The sequence below is a fragment of the Mesoplodon bidens genome, assembly GCF_964165515.1.
Source record: "Mesoplodon bidens genome assembly, chromosome: 20".
Taxonomy (NCBI): Eukaryota; Metazoa; Chordata; class Mammalia; order Artiodactyla; family Ziphiidae; genus Mesoplodon; species Mesoplodon bidens.
This window is the reverse complement of record NC_138181.1, coordinates 27,393,538-27,405,715: the sequence shown is the minus strand read 5'-3', so window position 1 is coordinate 27,405,715 and position 12,178 is coordinate 27,393,538. Positions and strand designations below refer to the sequence as shown.

Genomic DNA, 12,178 nt, shown 5'->3' with positions numbered 1-12,178 from the left:
TGTATGCTCAACACATAGAAATATAAAAATGACAACTGTTGGTAAATTTACTACTAGTTTTGTCTATGATTAAATTTCTTCTTTCCTTTCCATTATCGTTTTTCTAATGCTAACATTATCTTACTATTTTATAATGTAGCTCTTTTTCATATACTTTTCACTTAACATTATTCATATTTTCCATGTTATCAGACATTTTTGAAAGCATGATTTTAATGACTAAAATATAATTATGTGGGTATATAATAATTTACTGTGTTGCCCTACTACTGAAAATTTTCATTTCTTCTATATTTTCACTATTATATTGTACAGTGAACATTATCTTACATAAATTTTAGTAAGGATGTCTTTAAACTGTTTCCTGGTGGTGAGTCCTAGAAGTAAAGCTATGGGGTCAAAGGTTATGGATATTTTTAAGGCTCTTGAAATATTTTTCCAAAGTTCTTCTAAGAATGGTTCTACCACTTTATAGACCCACTAGCAATCCACAAGACTCTTTCCTTGCAGCCTGTAAACTTTAGTTAGTATGTATATTTTAAAACTTGATGAGTCAAAAATTGTCATATTTTAATTTTCATGAATTTATTATATATAAATAAATGAATTAGAATCTGTTTCTAGAATATCCATCTCTATTCTTGTGCACAAATTAGACAATTTAATTTTTCAGCGTCAATATGTGGTAGGGAAGGTCTTTATCATCATTACTCTTCCTTTGTTGAAATTACTCACCCATGTTGACAAATAAATTTTACAATCTGGTTGTCAAATTTTAAAAAAAGTATCACATTGGACCTCATAGCATTACATCTATTAAAAATGTAGGAATAATCGACATTTTCACAAAACTTAGTTTTCCCATCAGAGAACATATTTTGCCCTTTATGACCTTACATAGATTTTTGTGGTTTTCCTCGTCTAGGCCCTGCACATCGAGAATTAATTTTATCCTTCATTGATTGCTCTATTCCCTAAATTTCTACAGTGCTTGTATTCAGAACCAGACACCGTAGCACTATATCAACTGCATTGCATTGTAATCTAATTACTTGATTTGTTTTCAGTACTTTGTAATCTTCTTAAGGAGAGGAACTAGATCTTCAAAACCTTCCGTGTTCTGCGCAGGGGATGGCATAGCTGAGCACTCAGTGAATACAGGCTCACAGTCCTCACTAAACACAGAGGTGACTGGGGCTGGGACGCAGCCCCCCACCCATCTTCCAGAAACTCAGCTCATCCTACTTGGCGTGTCCTTTGGGAGGCAGGTTGTGATTAATAGCTTCGCGGTAAGGTCTGTCCGTCTCTGTACCTGGGTGCTCAGGTCATGTTGTTGTGTTTACAGGCAAACTGGCATGGACCGCACGGCCTCACCACCAGTTCAGACCTCAAGGAGCAGGTTGCCACCAATAGGCTCAGAGACTGGGGAGCAGAATATGGCAGTTCCCGGATCGCGTCCTGTTTCTGTAAGACAGATTTCTTAATATTTAAGTGCACCATTTACATTGTTTGTTGGAAAACAAACAAACATAATTTGGACACTTCCACATGAACACGGTAGCATAAAATGTCTCCATGATCTGTTTCTTGAAAGTAACTGGCTTAGTGAGAATTTATAGGAGGTGGGAGGATTAATTCAATAATTTGTGAAATAAAAACACGGCCCGAACTAAATCAGAAATTCCAGGTGTCAAGGCAATATCTGATGGTCAGGATGGTGTAGTGAAGAAAATAGCATGAAGGTTACGTCAGGGGACAGGCAGCTCTGTGCTTGAATCCTGCCACACAAACTCTTTATATGATTTGCTTCCAATTAACTTCCCTGAGCCTTGATTTTCTCACTTTTAAAAGGGCAATAATGATTCCTACCTCAAAGAATTGTTATAAGGATTTAAATGAATTTATAGATGTTACATAATGCCTGGCATAGATTAAGAACACAGTAACATACCCTGCCATTTTTCCTAGCTCTCATTTTTACAGTTAATCTTTGCCATGTTCACTGGAATGTAGGCGCAATGTCTTCTTCACGCAAGCTCAACTCAGCCAAGCAACCACAGAAAGTCTGGGGAAGGTATGCTGCTGGTAGAAAGCCTAACCAGATCTCCCCCAGATTTATAATGACTGCTCACTTCACTCCAATACAAGTAACTTGTGTCTATTTTATAAAACACAGAAGACCCCCAAGTGTGAGAACATAAAGCCTAGAGAGAGAAGAACCAGCGGAGGCAAGGCTTTCTCTCGCACTCCTGCCTCCTTGAAGATAACAGTAAAACTCATTCTCAGAAGGCAAGAGTTGCAGAGCTTTAATATTTAACTTTAGGATATTGTGGCTTAGAGTGGAATCCTAAAAGCAGTCAAATATCACATTAAAAAAAGTCAGATGCTTCACAAATGCAGAATAACATTTCTATCATAGTTTAATGTTAAGAACTTTATGCGGTTAAGGTTTTTAATCCATATTTACGTATTAAGGCCCTATCACTTTACCGGGTTAAAAACTACAGTTACATAATTAAATTAATAGGTGTGTTTAGTGGACCTTATACTTAGCAATATCTAAATAAAAGTTTTCAAATAAGCAAGAGAATGAATGATAAACGAGCGGCTGATTGAAGCATATATAGATTTTCTTTTGTCTTTTTAAGGATTGCATTTATTTTAAACAAGAGCATATCATCCTTCATTTAGTTCAGAGGAAGGCATCCACAAAACCATGTGCTGAGCACAGTACTTGTCCGTGTAGAAAGATCACCCCTTCAAGAAAGATCTCTGGCGGCGGAACAGTTTTCAAGCCCAGCACAACCCAGACATTTCGGGTCGGTTCTCTGTTAACCATAACTTTCATTTTTAAAAGTATTTGAAACAATAAAACAATAAAACTCATCCCTCATTTTATCTTTCTTCTAACAGTCAGATACGCCTCGAAAAGGTTCACTGACACTGAGGGAATTTGCTGGTCACACATGGACAGGTCAAGGTTTTTTGACAGGTCAGTGTTCTCCATATACAAATAAAATGATGTAATACGTGAAGTTTCAAGTTTTGGGAAGGGAAATTGGAGGACAGTTGAGAGGACAGTTTTGACTAAGAGTTTGTCATCTATGGCTATATCTCAGGAATCTCCATAAAGAGCAAAACTGCAAAGACAAGCACTTCTCTGCTGTTGGTTAAAAAACAAAAAGTAACTGAGTAAATCTGAAGATCGAAGTGGTTTTGGTCAACGATTCATGAATCAATTGGGCAGCATCTCATGTGGCAAACAGAGAGATATTCTGAGGAGTTGCAGGGCATGGAAGGCTTTTATAAAAGGAAGGCAGGATAAGGAAAGGAGATCATCAGCAAGGAAAAAAGGAAAGTTCATTGGAGGAAAGTAAAAGTTCAAGCGATGATAGCTTGTCTTTGGCTGAGCTGCCGGGTCTTCCATTGGCTGGGCTTGTTGCTGGGCAAGAAGGAAGTCTTCCTTCCTCCTGCTGGGGCAGGAATGTAGCTGCGCTTCCTGTTTGGGAGAGCAAGCTAGTCTCTTCCTGTTGGGGTCAGTCAGTTACTGATGTCTTCCTGGTGGGGTAATTAAAGGTGAGTGGTGGGCAGGGCATGAGAGCTCCCACTACTGGCCTTCCGACCCCAACTTCGGCTGAGGTTTCCTTTTATTAATTTGCACAATCTTAAAGGAGAAAATGCCCAAAGTTTCCTCATAATTTAGAGCCTCACCCTCATAAAAAAGAAAATGCTGTCTTGAGTCTTATGAGAAATCAATGTCTCTCTCTGCTGTAGAGTTTCCATGCTTTTCTTCTGAATGAAACTGTTTTTAGATTCTCTTTGAAGATCTCATTATAAAAATGCTTCACAAAATTAATACAAATCTTCTAGTTATTTTATGATGTAGAGTTTTACAGATAACTACTTATTCTCAGGTAGTATGCCATTTAAAGAATGAAGTTTCTAGACTGAATTCAGGCCTATGATGTTTTAATTTTCAAAACCGTTACCAACATTTTTGTTCAAGGAGGCAATGTAGCATCGTCATGAGGTGTGCCACTCTGGAATCAAATGCCTTGTTTCCATCCTGACTCGAGCACCTACTAGCTGAGCACTTTAGGAGAGCCTCAACTGCTCCGGGCCTCAGTTCTTTTATAACAGACTAGATGGAGAAAACAATTATTGGAAAAATGTATGGAAAGGACCTAGCTAGATGCCAAGCATACGCTGTTTGCTCAAAAAATATGAATCATGTGTATTATAGATAATCTCAAATGTAGAGGATAGTTTGTTGTTTTAAGGGAAATAATATAACTTTAAAATAAATCTAGTATAATTCAAGCACTGGGACAACTCAGGTTTATCACTGTTTATGTCAGCCCTTCTATAGTTCTATAGCATAGTGATGTCAAAATTTCTTTATTCTTTTGAGATTTTTCTCCTATGTTCATAGCTCTAAGCTGCTGTGTCTTTTTGTTGCCTTTTGCCTTGTGCATTCCCCAGGAGTATTCTCTGTCATTTTCAATGACAATAGTTCTTTCTCTAAAAGGCAGCCATGGTATGTGAGAGAACAGTGATGGTTGATAAATATGATTCTGCGGATGGCCAGTAGACAGTGGCTAAGGAGTTTCGGATATGTTGACTGCAGCGTGCTAAGTGGAGATGCCGAATAGTTTGTTGGGCGCACAGTAGTAGAAGTTAGGAGAGGAAACTGGGCTCTGAATTTGTTTAAAATCTGCACTCTTAATTTTTCACCAAATACTAAGTCACTGTATTCTCTTATCAATAACTTTGTGAGAACTATCATTATTGCTGGTTGGAGGCCTTTTTCATGTCTATAGAAGCAATTGAGGGTACATAAGAGAGATGTTCCTGTATTTCTAAAGATTTATTTTCTTCTTCTCTGACAAGCAGGCTTGCGGTCTCTTGCTTACCTTTGCTTCCAGGTCCAAAAGTGCAGGGGCTATTAACTTATCAACATTATTTCTGTAGCAGAAAAAAAAAAGAAAAGAAAAAAGAAAGGAGAAGCTGAGGGACCAACAGTAGGAAGGACTTCTTACGGTAGCTGACAGAGTTCTCTGGGGGAACTCATGGCCAGGACCAAGGCCAGTGGAGGGGAAGCACCCCTCTTTCTTCTCAGCACCCAGAATGGCAGTTTTTCCAGATGACTATTTCCTGATTTGTGTACAAGGGACATTGTTTTTTTTTTTCATTTTAAAAAATATCATCTGCATGGAACATATAACACGATCCTTTTGGGACCTGGGATTTGTAACATTTTAATGAGAATTTTGCTTGGTGTTTCAGGTTCACAATTTCCACCTAAATCTTTTCAGAGGACAACTTTGACTTTCAGAAAGAGATTCCAGGTGGCGTCTTGATGTGACTTCACCAGGACTACACACCTGCTGGAGCATTCAAAGCCTCAGTACACCATTTATCACTTGAAAAATAGAAGAAGTATTGTTATTTATCTGTCTGACAGTCTAAGATGTTAGACTACTTGAGAGAAGTGCAAACAAATAAACAACTTAATTTTGAACACTTTGTGCTGTAAAGAGAATACAAGTCAAACTCACCAACCTTCTTCATTATCGGAAGCATTCCAGTAAAGGTTCTTTTCTTTAGGCTTTGCTCAGAAGAATCTAATATGTGTTTATAATTCATCCTTTTATTAATTATACACAGACACACACTTGCTTATACTTTCATATATTAAGTAGTGTGTATTCACACACTACTTAATATATGCAAGTATATTATCTAGGAATATGCCATCTTATCTAGGAGTATGTAACTTTATGTCTTGACATTTTTTGTCTCATTCTATTATTAATTCCATCAAAGTCCTAGTCACTAATAGATATTACTCCCTCCTTTAGAGCATAGCAAAGTCATCATTGGTACAATATGACAGGTTGACTAATTAATGTTCAGATTGTTCTAGTCATTGTGCTGACTTTCTTATACCTTTTTTAAAAAGCACTTTAGTCATGAACCTCTTTGAGGAATGTCAGTGGCTGTCTTAAGCCAATTTTGTTGTACTAGTTTTCATGCTCAAATTCAGGCAGTCTATTTAAAATATAATAAAATAAAATATAAATGAATATAAATGTAGTTACAATATATTGCATATGTGCTCGTCCACTGGAGGGAAGGCTTTGCAGCAGCATCTTCCTTATTTCATTATAATCTGATCTCTGCTCAAATGTCACCTCTGCAAAAAAACCTTCCCCCCAGATCCCTCTGTTTAAACAGCATCTCTCCCCTCCCCCTGTCCTCTAGCCCTGCCTTATTTTCCTTCAGAGCATGTGTCCTGACCTGACATTAATACAGAAAGTGGAACAGAGAAACCACAGGAGCAATGATCAGTTGAAGGCAACCCTCTAGGGTCCTTTATCTTGTGCTGCTCTTTCCCCCTTACCTACCGTTGTTTTCCTTTATAGTGATCGAAACCCTTAGACTCAGTTTGATTATTCTCAGATCTCAAATGACCACAATTTCCTCTTTTCTATCAGATAATTATATTCTGTGAAGCTAACTTTCATTAATCCAAAATGAGACTTTATATATATATTTAACCATATAAATGTATGATAAATCATTTTCAGACATAATTCTGGTTGTAAGAAGAGAAGATTATTGCCAACTAATAGATGTCTGGAAATTAAAAAGTACGTTGGGGCTGGAATTCGTGTTGTCCTTTATCACAGAGTGGACAAAACAAAAATGAGCCGAGAACCTTGCCTCTGAGAGATAACTTCTCCTTTTCATCCTTTGCTCCATTTTCCATGGTAGTGGAACCAGTTAGGGAGCGGACATGAGGATGGTCACTGTATCTCTATCCCTTCTGCATGGCCGCAGGTCCGTAACTCCAGGTAATATCCCTAGCGCTTAGTTACCTTCACTAAGCAGACCAAATCACTTTGAGAATTTTCTAAACTATCCCCAAACATTAGCTATAGAAACTTTCAAGAGAAAATATCAGTTTGAATTTCATTGTTGGCAAACATGAGGGATTTCTAGACATGTGAGCAGCCTGGGGCCCCTGTTCCTAAGGGTCTCTCGTCAGGTGCGATCTGGTCCATAATTACTGCTAAGTGTGCCCTTTCTATCCACCCTCCTCTTTCAGAACCATTCAGGCTATTTTATATCAATTTCCAGGAACCATCCAACTCCTTCCCTAATCAGCCCAGACTTCTTAGAAGGGAACCTGACTGATATACATCTTAAACTAACATTAAGGTAGACTAGCCAAGACTGTTTTTTCATAGAAAACAACTGAATAGATTCCATGGTAGCTTTACTTTATCGGGCTTCAGAGTTTTGCAAATAAGAATCTATTATTATATATATTGACAAAAATACTTTAAAAAACAGAAGTACAGTGGTCTAGACTCATAAACATTTTCTATTGGAAAATAAAGTACTATTTTAGAGATAAAGTCTTGGCTCTACCACTCACTTAAAAAAAGAACAACCTGCTCATGCATATATTTTAACACCTGTATTAAAGATAATACAGATAATAATTTAGAGTTTATTAAATAACGCTTAAATCAAGGATGGCGCAGGGCAGTGTTTTCATAATCATCTACATTGATAAGTGAGTCTCATCTTAGAATTCCCCTAACAAAGTTTGAAAAAGGCAAATCAAATTACTCCTGAGATCAATTTTTAAACTAAGGTTAGTGACTATATTAATTAAAATGTCAGTTTATCCAAAACCAAAGAAGAAATGAAGGAATTTAAAAATAATATAAAAACATGTAAAATACCATAGAAAACTACTAGATTGTATGAATTTAATACTAAAGGAAGTATCCATAGAGTTGTTATTCTGAACTAGAATGGGATTTCTATACCAATTAAGAGATACATTTTTATATCATAAGTCATTTGCATATTATATTTTTATTGTCATTGTTTTCTTATGACTACAGATCATGGTTAGGATGTTTAATTCTTTAATTTTTAATAAAAAGTGTTGAGTTTTCAAAAATTCATTACATTTATAAAATCTTTAGATTCCCAATTTTCAATATAATTTGTGTAAATATCTCTCTATTCTGCTGTGTCTAATACACAGGTTACTCATTCACTTATTTCCAACTCCATAGCAAACTTTTCCCTGTGAATTCAAAATATATATCCATATATGTTTGTGAGGGTCTTACCTCATTTATGAGTACACCAATTTAATCTTCATTTCAGAAAATGGCATTCCTGTGCGGCAATCATACTTGACGTTTATCAAGCACCTCCTTTGTATAAGATTCTGTTCTAAGCGTTGGGCTGAACAAGACAAAGTTTTGCCCTAAGAGAACTTATATTCTAGTGGAGCGCACAGACTGTAAACAAATCAATAGAAACATCAGGTGAGATAACAATCAGTGCTATGAAGAAATATAAAATAAGGCCATGTGACAGCGGAAAGAGTTGCAACTTTAGATAGAACAGTCAGGGGAGGTTTTATTGCAGAGGTAGTCTTTGAGCCAAGACTCAAAGCAAATAAGAAAAGAAGCTACGTAGAAATGAAAAAAAGAATTCTAGACAGAAGAAAAAACACAGCCCCCAAACAGGAGCATACCTGGAGGTTTGAAGAGCAGCAAAGAAGCCAGTGGGACATGGGATGGAATTAGCAAGGGGGTAAATAATAAAGAATGAGATCAGCAAAGTAACAGGAGCTGAGGGTTTAAGATCCTTTTTGGCCTTGGAAGTTGTAAGAAATGGGGAGCCACTGGAGAGCTTTGAGGACCCAGTGATGTCATCTCACACGAGATGATGTTTCAGGTCAGATGATAGAGGTGCAGCTGGGGAGGAGTCAGGGGCTTCAGGTGTGTCCTCAAATTTGAGCCAATGGGATTTGCCATTGGATTGGATGAGGAGGGTAATAAAAAAAGAATCCACATTGACTCCAAAGCTCTGGCTTAACACTTGGAAAGATAGTGTTGGCCTTTACCGAAATCAGAAAAAATTCAAGAGGAGCAGATTTGGAAGCATGTTGAGACATGTTTGTTTGAGATGCCTTAAGTGGAGATGTTGAGGCGTTTGGATATCTGTCCCTGGGGTTTAGAGAGGAGGTATAGACTGTGTGTGTGTGTGTGGGGTGTGTGTGTGTGTGTGTGTGTGTGTGTGTGTGTGTGGGTGTGTGTGTGTGTGTGTGGGTGTGTGTGTGTGTACATGGTATTTAAGTACTGAAATGGATGAGATAACCAAGAGAGTGAGAATTTAGAAGCAGGGAAAAAAGAGTTTTGAGCCCCGGGCATTTTAACATCTGGAGGTATGGGATGTGAAGAGAAACTAGCAAAGCAGACAGAAAGAATGACTGGTAAGGGAGAAAAAAATCAAGATAATATGTTGTTATAAAGCAGAAACTAACACACCACTGTAAAGCAATTATACTCCAATAAGGATGTAAAAAAAAAAAGATAATATGGACTCATCAAAGTCAAATGGGGGCGGTGGGGTTCAAGGAAGTGATAAGGACTCAAGTATGTTGAATGCTGTTGATAAGTCGATTTAGATAAGGTCTGAGAAATGACTTAAAGATTTAGCTACATGGGAGATACTGGTGATCTTGACAAGATATGTGCTAGAAGAATGGACAACACAAAAGTCTGAAGAGGCTTCAGGAGAGAATAAGAGGAGGAATTGAAGACAGTAGGAATTTACACTGATCGTTTGATGTGTGTGAGTATATAGATAACATAGTTCTATATCCAGTGAGAATTTTTTTTTAATCTAAATTAGATATCTTTTTCATACTGGGAAGTGAGATAAAATTTAAGGAAATCAGTGTTAACATTTACAAAGCCCTTCTGTAGTTTATAACACATTCTGGCCCATGAGTTTAACTTTCAGAAGCACTTATTTCAAGCTGGGGAGAGTAGCAAACAAAGACCTTCCAAGTGGGAAGGGATTCGTCCTTTACTGTCAAATGAATCTTCAGGAGAGAAAGTAAGTTCACACGTTCCTACTCAGTTGGATTAGTTCCATGAAGCTGACAATGAATGTGGTTACAAAGGCAGGCAGACTTTTACCTTGGCACAGCACTGTTTCCTACACGGAGCATCCTTACCTTTTATGGTGGACCTTCTAAGATGCAGCCCTGTATGCTTTGCTACCAGGAGAGAAGGATGGTGCTGTGCATTTCTTGCAGGCCTGGCCATCTGACTGGTTTCCTCTGAAATGTAAATATTCCAAGGCAGTATGAGAAGGGTCCCATCTGGTAACAAGAAAACCACAGGAAAGATGAAAGGGAACAAAGGGATAAGGCTTTTATTTTGTTGACCCTTAAAAAAAATCTTCAGTGTCCTCTTCCTCATCCACAAATTGCCTTCAAAATACAACTAAACCGTGTACGCCTGGCAGTCAAGGTTTATTTCAGCTCGCTCCATGCCACCCATCAACATACTCTTGCTCTAGGCACTCTGAGCTACCTTGTGCTCCAAGCAGGGGCCCCTACACTGTGTCCTGAACCCCTCATACCCTTCCCTGAGCTGGAGCACTTCTTCTCTCACGCTGCCTGGAGCACTCACTCCCCGCCCCCCGCCCCACCCCATCCCTCCCTCTTTCTCGACTTCCTGAGGTCTGCAGTTGTACGTTATATCCTTGTTTTGTCCACAGGGATTAGCAGAGAGTCAGATATAGACAAATCTTGTACTTTTATAGCCTTAATTGGCCTTGTGGCTCAGCCTCAGTCCTTTAGAGAGAAGGAAATGAGACCCCAGAAGACATACTGAAAGATATTACACAGATATATTTTTTTAAAGTCTTAAAGTAATTCAACAATATGGAAGTGAATAACATAAAAACTGTAAGTTCTTCTTCATTCCCATGCAGTCGAGTTGATCATTATTTTTCTTTCCAGGTATTAGTCTAGCTGCAGAGAAAAAAATTATCCCAAAGAGGGCATTACATTATATACTTTGTTCTGCAACTTGTTTATTATTTTTTTCCACTTAATATTTCATGAACATCTTTCTGTGTCGGTACATATAGATGACTTGAAGAAATTCAGTTGGAGAGAAGTCTTAGGTATGTTTTCCTCTACATCAAAGAGGCTCTGCAGGTGGCTGCGAGTAAAACTAATCCAATTAAGCAAAATAAAAATGCAGGGTATTCTCAATATTCCATCTTCCTTGGCACTTTTCCTATAGCTTAGGGACGTGCTGCTGGGAGAGGGACCCTCCATCCCAGCTCCTTTGTGAAGAAGGATCAAGTGTAGACAAGGGAACCAGAGTCAGGATTGGGTACCTGGAGAAAAGAGAGAATTTGGTAGTCAGGGAAACCAGCCCCTGGGCGGAAGTGGAGCATCCTTCTCACTGTCCTTACCGTTTCCTTCTGCAGGCTCAGAGGTCTGTCGCCTTTCCCCTTTGAGAGCACTCCATAGCTACTGTCTCCTTATCGAAACCTCCCCTCCCAGCATCACTTACCCCCACTGCTTTCAGAGAACGAGACCTCCATCCTCTCCCGCCCGCCCTTGCCTTGTTCTCTTGGGGTGCTAGCTTTTCTTGTTCCCAAAAATATTTTGAAAAACATTTGGATCACAACAACCTTACTCAACTCCCCTGTGTCGCAATCAGCCATCCGAGGCAGACTTTTAACTGGTGCCCCTAAGGTCGCGTCCCTAAGGCTACTCTGGATCAGAGTAGGTAGCTGCCCGAATGACCCCGATGCGGATGCCAGGATGCAACCCACCTCCGGAGTGGACCACTGTCGGATGTGCAAGAAAATGAGCTTAGGTACCCAGCCGGAAAAAAACGAGCTCCAGAGGCTGAGTTTCAAACCAGACACTTCTTTATTTCCATTTTAAAACATCCTGCGCACTCTAGCCTGAGTCGTCCCGTTCCCAGCAGAGGGGGGCCTATAAGCCAAAGCTCAGCCCCCTCTGGCCCCGGGGCGCCTCTCCGTCACTAAGCTGCCTTCCATTTCACCTTCAGTGTCCTCCCCGCTCCACCCACGAACGTGCCACCATTTACATCAGCGCAGCCCACAGAGCAGCCCACTGAGCGCTCGTTTCCCGGACTTTCGTTTTCGGCTCGAAGCAAACAAAGAGGCCGGTTACGTCGGCTTGGGCCCCCGCGGTGCCTGGTCGAGGAGCCTCGGAGCCTCCAACCTTGTCCCGAGAAGCAGGGCTGCCCCCGCTTCAGGGCGGCCAGGCCTGTGCCCACCTCCGGCCCGACGGGGAAGTGAG

General features: G+C 39.4%; 1 protein-coding gene and 2 long non-coding RNA genes across 5 annotated transcripts in view; 1 reads left to right on the top strand and 2 right to left on the bottom strand.

Moving 5' to 3' along the window:
- FAM149A (family with sequence similarity 149 member A) overlaps positions 1-6,663 on the top strand; it is a gene marked incomplete at its 5' end in the record, with an annotated part of 30,715 nt that extends 24,052 nt beyond the window's left edge. Inside the window, 5 exons of one of the 3 annotated variants that reach the window (XM_081220849.1) lie at positions 1,346-1,466; positions 2,014-2,074; positions 2,692-2,819; positions 2,914-2,992; positions 5,287-6,663. In XM_081220849.1, coding sequence (XP_081076975.1) covers positions 1,346-1,466; positions 2,014-2,074; positions 2,692-2,819; positions 2,914-2,992; positions 5,287-5,360 — 463 coding nt within the window. In that variant the 3' untranslated portion in view covers positions 5,361-6,663. Of the gene's footprint in view, positions 1-1,345; positions 1,467-2,013; positions 2,075-2,627; positions 2,820-2,913; positions 2,993-5,286 lie in introns of all 3 variants that reach the window. The other 2 variants (XM_081220850.1, XM_081220848.1) reach the window with 2 other exon arrangements.
- LOC308608154 lies at positions 3,000-10,164 on the bottom strand. The gene is made up of 3 exons (XR_014014097.1): positions 10,061-10,164; positions 8,157-8,274; positions 3,000-4,965 (listed from the first exon to the last, which is right to left on the bottom strand). It is a non-coding gene; the product is annotated as an uncharacterized lncRNA (long non-coding RNA).
- A 15-nt stretch (positions 10,165-10,179) lies between these two features.
- The window catches only part of LOC308608155, a 53,610-nt gene continuing 51,611 nt past the window's right edge, over positions 10,180-12,178 (bottom strand). The window contains exon 3 of the long non-coding RNA XR_014014098.1: positions 10,180-11,238. This is a non-coding gene — a long non-coding RNA (uncharacterized lncRNA). The remainder of the gene's footprint in view (positions 11,239-12,178) is intronic.